Source organism: Magnolia sinica, chromosome 6 (genome assembly GCF_029962835.1).
Source record: "Magnolia sinica isolate HGM2019 chromosome 6, MsV1, whole genome shotgun sequence".
Taxonomy (NCBI): domain Eukaryota; kingdom Viridiplantae; phylum Streptophyta; class Magnoliopsida; order Magnoliales; family Magnoliaceae; genus Magnolia; species Magnolia sinica.
The window spans coordinates 98,632,469-98,642,952 of NC_080578.1; the positions used below are offsets into that span (position 1 = coordinate 98,632,469).

Here is a 10,484-nt window from a genome sequence, read left to right on the forward strand (position 1 = left end):
TACCAGAAAAATTAACCGCTGGAAAAAATTTAAAAATATATAAAATCCACGGCATATTCTAGGGTTTGGCATGGTGTTCATGGTCCACGTTATTTGTTTTGTGTGGGGCCCACCATGTACATTCCATAACACATCAAATCAATCCATTGGTGAAATGGGCCACAACTAGTAATGGGAAATATATTATTGGAAATAAAATAAAACATTATAATATGGTCCAAATATGCTTAAGTAATCTTTTATTTCCACAACCACCCAGGCGCTCAAACCCTACTTCAGTTTGAAAACGCAGTGCATGCAGGCTAAGTTCTTCATGTATTAACGAAGAGAATGTAAAAGAATATAAAGAAAAGCAAGTGCTAAGCTCATCTTGTATTAACGAAGAGAATGTGAAGTGATGGAAAGAAAATCAAGGAGAAGCGAAAACTAAGAATGTGCATTGGGGCAAAGGAGCATATAAGGCCTCATTTGGCACCCTAACTTGGATTAGAAATATCTGGATTTGGGATTCTTTATTTGTGTTTGGTTCTTTAGATTTAGAATTTTTGGTAATACAAAAGTAGCTATGCATAGTATATTGATTGGAGTTTGAATTTAATTACTAAATCAATTTTAATTTCTCTAATTAGTGCGTGTATCATGTATGTAATGTCTAACACAGTTAGAGGTGTCCATGAACCGAGCTAGCTCGGTTAGCTCACAAAAAATCTCAATCTGACTTGGTTTGAAGCTGAGTTTGAGTTGAGTTTGAATTGGCCCCAGCTCGACTCGACTGGGATCAAACCCAACTCAAATTGAACTCGGATCGAACCAGTTTAGTGACTCGGTTACTTCGATATTGATGTTGCCCACCAAGTGTTTGATAAAATGACTCAACGAAGTGAGGCTGGTGGCGAGAAAAGTATGTATATGAAATAAATACCATTTTTTTCTTGATTTTTATGTTGCTTAGAAGGTGTTTGATAAAATACTTGTGAAATCACTATTGTTGTTTTACATACAATGAGATTTTGAAGGTGCAGTTCATGTGTTTGTGAAAATGCTGCAAAGGCGAACTCAACTCGAACTTGGCTCGAACTAGCCCAAATTGCCTACCGAACCGAACCGAGCCGAGCTAGCCAATCAAGCTTGAGAACCGAGCCAAATCAAGTTCGAGCTAAGGTCAGCTAGTGTTCGAGCCAAGTCAAGCTGAGGCCAGCTCGACTCGATGTACACCTCTAAACACAATGATTGTAATATGTCAAACCTAATAATGTTCATTGTGGTAAAAGAGTAGATAAAGCCTCGTTTGGCACCATGAGTTTGAAATACTCTGGATTAGAAATCTTTGAATTTGGAATCTTTCAGATGTGCTCGACACCTCGAATTAGAATTCCCTATACATTCAAAAGTAGCTATGCATAACATATTTACAGGGTTTGAATTTGTTTACTAATTTAACTTTAACATCATTAATTAGTGTACGTATGTAATGTTTGACATAATGATTGTGATAAGCCCATTGAAATATATAGGTTAGCCAAAAACGATGAAATTTCAAGTCTCGTATGGCCCACAAGCATAGGATCACATCCGAGCAACTAACTAACTATTTTTAACCGTTGATTTACACAGACAATGTTTGAATTGTGCAAATCATCCTATTTAAATAATTTTAGTGATGTTGTTAATAATCTGATTGTTTCGGGATATCACCAGTGGCCACCTACCCAATAAATTAGCAGGCAAGTGACACATGTTACACATGCAACTCATAAGAGGATTTTAGATGCTATCCTAGCTTCCACCCGGATTTCAAATCCTCTTTTTGAGGTGATTTGAAATCCCCAGTTACTTAGGCTGATGGGAACCTCAAATGAACCACACCACATAAAGTAGTGAGGACGATGACACCAACCATTGGGACCTTCCTAGGGCCCACCATGATGTTTTTTGTCATCCAACTTGTTCACTACTCACATGGACCTAGATGAAGGAAAAACACAAATATCAACTTGATCCAAACTTATTTGGCCCCAATAAGTTTTTCAATGGTAGGCATTTAATCCCCGCATCTTTCTATGATGTGGTCCACTTGAGGTTTGGATCTACCTCATTTTTAAACTTACATCCTCGAATGATCTCGAACAATGGATTGACAATGTGGATACAAGACATACCTCATGGTGAGGCTCAAGGAACTTTGCCATGTCAACACACACAAGGCAATCCGCTTCCATAGCTTAGATATCTCATCGTCATTCCCTTAACTATGTCATGAATTACATTACACTGCTACTCCATGTGTTTCTACAAGACCACTTTCTCATGTGTCAAAGGGGTGCGGATTGCGTCCTCCCCCTACGAACGGGCAGTTCCATGGGTGGGCCCACCGTGATGTATATGTATCTGTTTATCCATGCCGTCTCACTTTTCTCAGCTTAGTTTAGGGTATGAGAGCTCATTTTAAGGTATGAGCACAAAAATGAGGTAGATACAATGCTTAAGTGGATCAAACACATTTGACTCTTGCATTTAATGCTTTGTGCATTTAATGCAACCTAAGCTTATTGTTTGGTAGGGTCCACTTGAGCATCTCACTTTTCTTAACTTAGTTTAAGGTATGAGCACAAAAATGAGAATGATCCAACACTCTAAGGGCGTGTTTGGATTCACGTTTTGGTTGTATTGTATTGTATCCGGTACTATTCACGTATATGTTGGGCGATATTCAAAATACATCCAGCGGAGACGTGCCACTAACCAATGTTTGGATTGGACGTATTACTCTAGCATGTATACAATTTCATGTCAGATCAATGTTTGGAAATGATCGAATAAGGGTCACACGATGTATATACATGCGTATAGTGGGGCCCACTCACTGTTCCATTGAATGATCTGAGCCGTTCATTCACTTCAGAGGGCGGGCATTACCCTTGTGTAGGTGTCATTTCATTTCTATGCAAACTATTGCAGAATCTTAACCGTTACACATGAAATGGATGGCGGAGTAAACACCCTCATGGGCCACACTGATTTCACTCCAAAAGTATTCCCTTCCGGATGGTTTTTCAACCTAAATCCAATGGACAGAGTGGATTTTCCAAGAAGCTTCAATAAGTGGGCCACCAAACTTCACAGAGTCGACGTACGTCGACTCTGTTGCGAAACAGAGGTTCCGTCTTTTCGTTGTGGGCCACCATCATGCAGTGAAAGGTGGATCTGAACCGTTCATTAAGTAGAGGGAGAAAAACCCATCAAAAACATGTTGACCTTTCATGGCCATGTACTTCCTCATGATCGCTACAATGATCAAAAGAAGACCGTTCGACTGTTGTTTCAGCTTGATTGTCTCAGTGGGCCACATCATCGGATGATCAAACTCACCATTCATGGTTTAAATCTCGAGAGGAAGATGATGGACGGTGTGGATTTGTCAAAAGACGGCCATATTGGGCATTACCAGCAACACGGTGAAAGAAGAAAATGCTTTCTTCCTGTTTACGTCTGACAGAACGTCCGGCTAGTTGCCCGGTACAATCTCATCGATGATGCAAAGTGGTTCTTGGGCGTATTCGTGCGGGTTGAATACGTCGCCCGCCGTTCGTTTCCAAACGAGGGCCATGTCCCATCAACCCCACTAATATGATACTATACACTCGAAACTGTGAATCCAAACACGCCCTAAGTGGACCAAACCACGTATGACTATTGCATTTAATGCAACCTAAGCTTATTATTTGGTGTGGTCCACTTGAGCATATCACTTTTCTCAGCTCAGTTTAAAGTATGAGCACAAAATGAGGTAGATCGAACACTGAGGTGGACCAAACCACATGTGACTCTTGGATTTAATGCTTTGTGCATTTAATGCAACCTAAGCTTATTATTTGGTGTGGTCCACTTGAGCATCTCACTTTTTCACAGCTCAGTTTAAGGTATGGGCACGAAAATGAGACGGATCCAACGCTAAGGTTGACTAAACCACGTATGACTCTTGCATTTAATGCTTTGTAGATTTAATGCAACCTAAGCTTATTGTTTGGTGTGGTCCACTTGAGCATTGGATCTGCTCATTTTTGTGCACATACCTTAAACTAATACGAGAGAAGGGATGGACGGCATGGATAAACAGATGCATCAGGGTGGCCCCACACACAGAACTGCCCGTTCATGGCTAGAGACCGGCAGGGGCAGGGGCAGGACGCAATCTGCGTCCATGCCAAAGATGTTTTTTACTCGCAATGCCATGATAGTCTTGTCCTGATTTTGAGAAGGCGGCACTAAATGTTTTTATGAATGGAAAACACAAACATCAGCCTGATCTAAAACCCCTGTGTCCCAATGAAGTTTCAATGGTGGGTATTCAGTCCCCATTGTTTCTTGTGGAGTGGCCCACTTGAATTGGATCCAATTCATTTTTAGCCTTCCATCATATTATAAGCAGACAGAACTGATGGATGTGGTGGATTTCACACGGGCATCTCAGTAAACCCACAGGCTTTATGTCGTGGAAACTCCCTGTAACAGTTGTTGCAATAAACTCTCGTGCAGATTATATGCAGGCACTAATAAATTACTTTGGATTTGCATACTATGCGAAATGACTAATTCAAATCAACTGGCCCAATATACATTTGCTGGTGTAGGTCTAAAATGAACCAGATATTTTGATTCTCTGACAGTTAGAATGGTGGACTTTTATTGGACAGTTAAAAATGAAAAGACTTTCGAAGCGTCTTATATAAATTAAGTGTTGATGAATCGAAAGTAAAGGTTGTTCAACCAATCTGATTTTTTGGGATGTAATACCATGGGTATAGTTTCTAAGTGCCCATTTATCAAGTGTCATATGTAGCCAGAGTGTCAAATAAACCCTCCTTTCAAGAAACTAGGTAGGAGTCAACTTTCTTGGGTCTTGGCTAGGTGAAAGAGCCGTCAATGGGCCGTGCTGGCATGGCGGGCTTGATGTAAATATTGGTTCAGCAGGCCAGGCTCAGGTTTGATTTTTGGCTATGTTTTTTGAGGTCCATCAAGTTACAAACATTGGCCTGTTTACATCTGCGATGGGCGGGTTTCGGTCTAACCTTTCATTCCAAGGGCAAGGGCCAGGGCCCAGGTTTTTCGTGTAATATGAAACATGGTTTTGTTGCATCTGAAAAAAAATGGGGTTTTTTACTTGTTTACACCCAAAAATTTCCATCCATACACCACCTGTACAAACACTTTACCTGTAAGCCTTTACATCCAAAGGATTTTACAGGCATCCAAAGAACTCCTTAGTGACTCAAGGGTTACCATCCCCTCCCAAAGCAGGGCCCATCAAATCAACATTCTAGATCACTTAAGTGTGGGTCCCACTTGTATGGATCGGTTCGATCAGAACGCTATTAACATCTCGATGCATGAAGGCTTGATAATTCCTTGTGAGAAGATGACACTTTCATATGCTTCATAATTCCTCTCAGAGAAGACACTGTTAAGAAAACCAACATCATCACTACCAATTGGATCTCTCTCTAGCTAAAAGGAAAAACCAACATGTATTTGTAGACAAGTCCATCTCTCTCTCTATATTGAAATGGATGAATGGTTCTTAACTCAGACCACCATTCGTTCCAAGGAGTCGATAAATATCCATCAGGAAGAACTGTGCGTAGAAGCAGGTTATGTAAGAAGCCGAAGAAGGTCGGAAAACAACAGCCTGACTTTGAAAACTTTCAATAAGCATCCAACATTTTGATGAAAGCATATCTCTACAAGGTTGTCAAGTGTCCACTATGATGCAATGCTTTGCAGAGTTTACGAGGAGGCCTGCAAAAGTTTCCCTGTACACATGGAACTTGCATTTGACGATCAAAATAGTTGCTTTGGTGGGCTGTTGTGAGGTGGGCCATTGCTGAACGATCAACATGATCTGTGTCGATCATCCATTCAGTGGTCTGAAAATGACTGACCGACACAAACCAAGCAAACAGTGGATGGTTAGGATCACCCAATCACTCCTGTTTTTGGTCCCTCCACTTTGTAGCTGACTGGATCAATGGTCCCAATCCGCAGCACACCTCTTACAGTTACAAGCCAATCTCACCAATAGTCCCCACACGAACATTCCCCATCCTTAAACCGATGGAACCGATGCCGATCTCTCACAATAATCTCTCTTGCTTCAATATCTGCAATAAGCTTAATTGCAGAATGACAGTCACCACAGATGCGTAGATTCTTCACTACCCTGATTGGCATTCCTGAAGGAGTGTTAATAAGCCCAAAGGCAACAGCCAATTTCTCGCTATGGTGATAAAGAACACTCTCCTTCTCCTCTTCAGCCAGATTATGCAACACAGACCCCAAATCTGGGGCATAACCCAACACTTTAATCCGCTCCATTAACTCATCTAACTTGCAAAAAATCTGATCACATTGAGGGTGAGAAGAATCACCAGCTAGGAACTCGTTAACAGATCCCTCTATCTCAATTAAACTACATCCAGGTTCTTTCTCAATCCCCTTATGCTTCATAACACTTCTAACGTTAGCAACATCTTCCCATTGGCATCTTGCTGCATAAATATTCGACAGAAGAATGTAGCTTCCAGAGTTCATGGGGTCCATTTCAATGATATGTTTCACCACAGATTCTGCCAACGGAGCATTGTTGTGGGTCCGGCAAGCGCTGAGCAATGCTCCCCAAACAACACCATCAGGAGCTATAGGCATTCTCTTTATTATTTCCAATGCTTCATTTACGCGGCCCACACGCCCAAGAAGATCAACCACACAAGCATAATGTTCCAAATTTGGTTCGATCCCAAACTCATGACTCATTCTTCTAAAATACATCAACCCTTCATCTACCAAACCAGCATGGCTGCAAGCGTTTAACATGCCAATGAGAGTAATCTCATCGGGTTTAACTCCCGCCCTTCTCATCTTCACAAACAGCTCCAATGCTTCTTTTCCTTGCCCATGCATTGCAAGACCTTCAATCATAACATCCCATGAAACGATATCCTTCTTTGGCATCCTCTCAAAAACTTGCCATGCATTCTCGATATCCCCACATCTTGCATACATAACTACCAGACTAGAATTGACAAACTCATTGGAAATAAAGCAGTTTTTCTCACTGTACAAATGAACCCATTTCCCTAAACTCAATGCACCTGCATTCGAGCAAGCAGAGAGTGCACTGACCACAGTAACTGCATTTGGATTTATGCCCTCGAGCTGCATTTGCTGAAACAAGGCCAAGGCTTCATCACACTGCCCGTTCTGCACATAACCTGAAATCATCGAATTCCATGACACTACATCTCTCACGTCCATCTCCCTAAACAGAGCCTCTGCCATATCTAACTGGCCCAACCTCATCAACCCACCAATCAAGGCATTCCAAGAAACCAAATTCCGTTCCGGCATTCTATCAAACACTCTAAGGGCATCATCCACCAAGTCAAATTTGACATACATATCAATTAAACCATTCCGAACCAACACATCCGATTCGAACCCAAGCTTAACCACATGGCTATGAATCTGAATCCCTTCCTCAACAGCCAAAACCGAACCGCATGCCTTGCACGAAACGGTAAAACTAAAACCATCTGGCACCACCCCTTCACGCAGCATATCAACAAAAACCAACAAGGCATCGTATCCAAGCCCGTCAAACTTCGAATACCCAGCAATCATCGAGTTCCAAGAAACCAAAGTTCTCTGCGACATTCCATCGAATACCTTCCGTGCAATGCCCAATAACCCAAAGCAGGAATACATGTACAGCAGAGCATTCTGGATAAAAACGTCATGGGCGAATGCAGTACCGTTTTTCACGACATGGGTGTGAATCTGTTCGCCTTGTTTCGAGGAATTTAGGGAAGAACATGCCTTGAGAAGGAAAGGGAAGGTGAAAAGGTCAGGAGAGACAGCGTTTTCGAGCATGGAGATGTAGAGAAGGAAGGCTTGTTTTGGTTGATTCTTGTCGACGTGGGTGCGGATTCTGGTGTTCCATGGGAATGGGTTGGTGGAGATTTTTGGGTTTTTGTATTGAGTGGGGGTGGGTTTTGGAGGGCTTTGAGAGGGATTCGGAGACGTTATTCGAGTTTGGAGAGTGTTTGGAGGGAGAATAGCAAGCATCTCTCTTTTTTCTTTCCTTTACGTTTGGGTAGATACAATACAAACGTTTTCACCATAAGCTTAGCCAGGGGTACTCGGATTCGGTAGTGACCCCTCCAGTACCGATGGTTGTGCTGGAAGAAGTTATGTGGTCCCACCGTAATGCATGCGTTTGATCCACGCCATCCATCCATTTTTCCAGCTCATTTTATAAAATGATCCCAAAAATGAGGCAGATCCAAATTTCAGGTGGGCCACACCGCAGGAAACAGTGGTGATTGAAAACCCTCCATTAAAAACCTCCTAAGGCCCACTGTAATGTTAAATTGTCATATAAGCTGTCGTTGATTAGGTTACATAGACCTGGATGAAGGGAAAACATAAATATCAGCTTGATCCAGGACTTTTGTAGCCACCTTGAAGCTTTTAATGGAGAGTGTTCAATCACCACTCTTTCGTATTGTGTAGTCCATCTGCGATTTGTATCTGTCTCATTTTTTGGTTCATGTCCTAGAATGAGCAGGAAAAATCAATGGACGGTGTGGATAAAACACATACATCATGATGGGGCCCACACAGCTTTCCAAGCACCTGTACGGGTCCCTACCGAATCCCAGTCCATCTAGGGGAGAGTCCTGGTGGCCCAGCCCTGGAAAGCCAGGGCTTCGCCATTAAAATTGACCCATGGGCCGTGCTCAAGCTTGAAATCTACAACTAATTACGATTAACACTCCCTAATGTTGGTGATTATTTCCTAATTACAACTAATCCATGTCCTAGAACTGAAAGTTTGTAACACAGCAAACCAATCTAAGAAGGAAATTACAAAAATACCGTTTAAAATATGAAATTTAAAAATAACATCCCCGATTGAACTCAAGCCCAGCAACAGGTAGTGTGATCCAAGCCCTCTATCAGAAATTAGCACCTTTGGGTTGTACAGTTGCAATAAGGACACGTAGTAGAGAGATTCTTATTGAAGCTTTATCAATGGGCGACTGCAATTCCATTCCATCCTTACAAAACCACTGAGGTCAGTGGATCCATGGCGTGGGGCCAACCATGACATATGTGTTTTGATGGCTTATTTCAGGGCATGAGCCCCAAAATGAAGCAGGTCGAAATCTCAGGTGTACCACACCACAATTAAAAAGATCCTTGGGTGCACAATAACATCCACAACCTGAATGAAGGAAAGACACAAATATCAGTTTGATCATGGTGGGAGTTCAATCACCACAGTTTCCTGTGGTGTGGTCCACCTGAGATTTGGATTTGCTTCATTTTTGAGCTCGTGCCCTATAAGAAAGCTAGCAAAACAGATGGATTGCGTGGATATAAATCACATACATCACAGTAGGCCTCACAGTGATAGATCCACCAACCTCGGTGTTTCCCCACATCCGCCCAATCCTCATTTGTGGAAAGCTCCCTTGGACATAGACATCCAAGCTTTTATTAAACTTACCATGCATCCAAAGGACCTTGAAGGTGAGTGTTACACCGGTGAAGAAGTTCGTTTTCAATCTTACAAGGAGTTTCGTCCCTTACATGAGGCTATCATCATCCTTTAAAAGGCCCATCCAAGATCAGGGCCCCACAATGAAGATCGACCAGCAAAAAATAAATAAAATAAAACCTGCCCATTAATCAGGAGGGCCACGCCTTTGGAAACATTGAAAAACTGATGGCCTGCACAAGTAGCATGCTAGCAGAAAAGATGGTATGGTGCGACAAGATGGCAAAAATAAAGGAGTCCTTTGTTTTTTTTGTACCAAGAGTAGCCTGCCCAGGTATTCTAACAAGCGGTTTGGATTTTCATGTTGTGCAAGTGGACCCAATTGTTGAGTGATTCACATCTACATTTTGAAAAATGATCTGAACCATTGATACACGGGGTGTCATTTAGATGGCCACGCACCGAAAATCAGATGTATAAATATTGGGCCATTTCCTTGGCTGAATGTGAACAGTTGCTTATTTTCTTTCCTAACCATCTATTTGTTGGCCACGTATTGAAAGGTCAAGATTCATCCAGTCTCAAGAATTTTGGTACACATGCCATCCAAAGCCCGGGCAAAGTATCAACTGTTTGGATCATTGAACAACAGGCCTGTTTACCTCAACTTATAACAACCTTTCAACCCAGCATCCTATAATCCCAAGTTCTCTTCACTGCAGGCTATATGCCAACATATCTAGCCCCTATTTTTCATACCATGTCACAGTTGTAGGGCATCTGACCCCTGCAAATTTTGCACTCCACCATGGAGATCATCTAACATTTTTCACTGTGAAGAATTGAACCTGATCGACAGGTTCGGATGTTGGATCTGTGTAAACTTTGGCCCATAAAATGGGTGGTTAAAGATATTTTATATAGA

General features: G+C 41.9%; 1 protein-coding gene across 1 annotated transcript; it reads right to left on the reverse strand.

Annotated features, from left to right (window-relative positions):
- Positions 1-5,395: 5,395 nt before the first annotated feature.
- Positions 5,396-8,244, reverse strand: LOC131249217 (pentatricopeptide repeat-containing protein At2g29760, chloroplastic-like). Its single transcript, XM_058249850.1, has one exon. It carries the CDS (start codon positions 8,119-8,121, stop codon positions 6,070-6,072), a length of 2,052 nt encoding a protein of 683 aa, XP_058105833.1. The 5' UTR covers positions 8,122-8,244; the 3' UTR covers positions 5,396-6,069.
- Positions 8,245-10,484: the final 2,240 nt, after the last annotated feature.

What these genes read in the sequence shown, in the direction of transcription:
- LOC131249217 (XM_058249850.1), bottom strand. Translation starts at nt 8,121, where the DNA reads ATGCTTGCTATTCTCCCTCCAAACACTCTCCAAACTCGAATAACGTCT.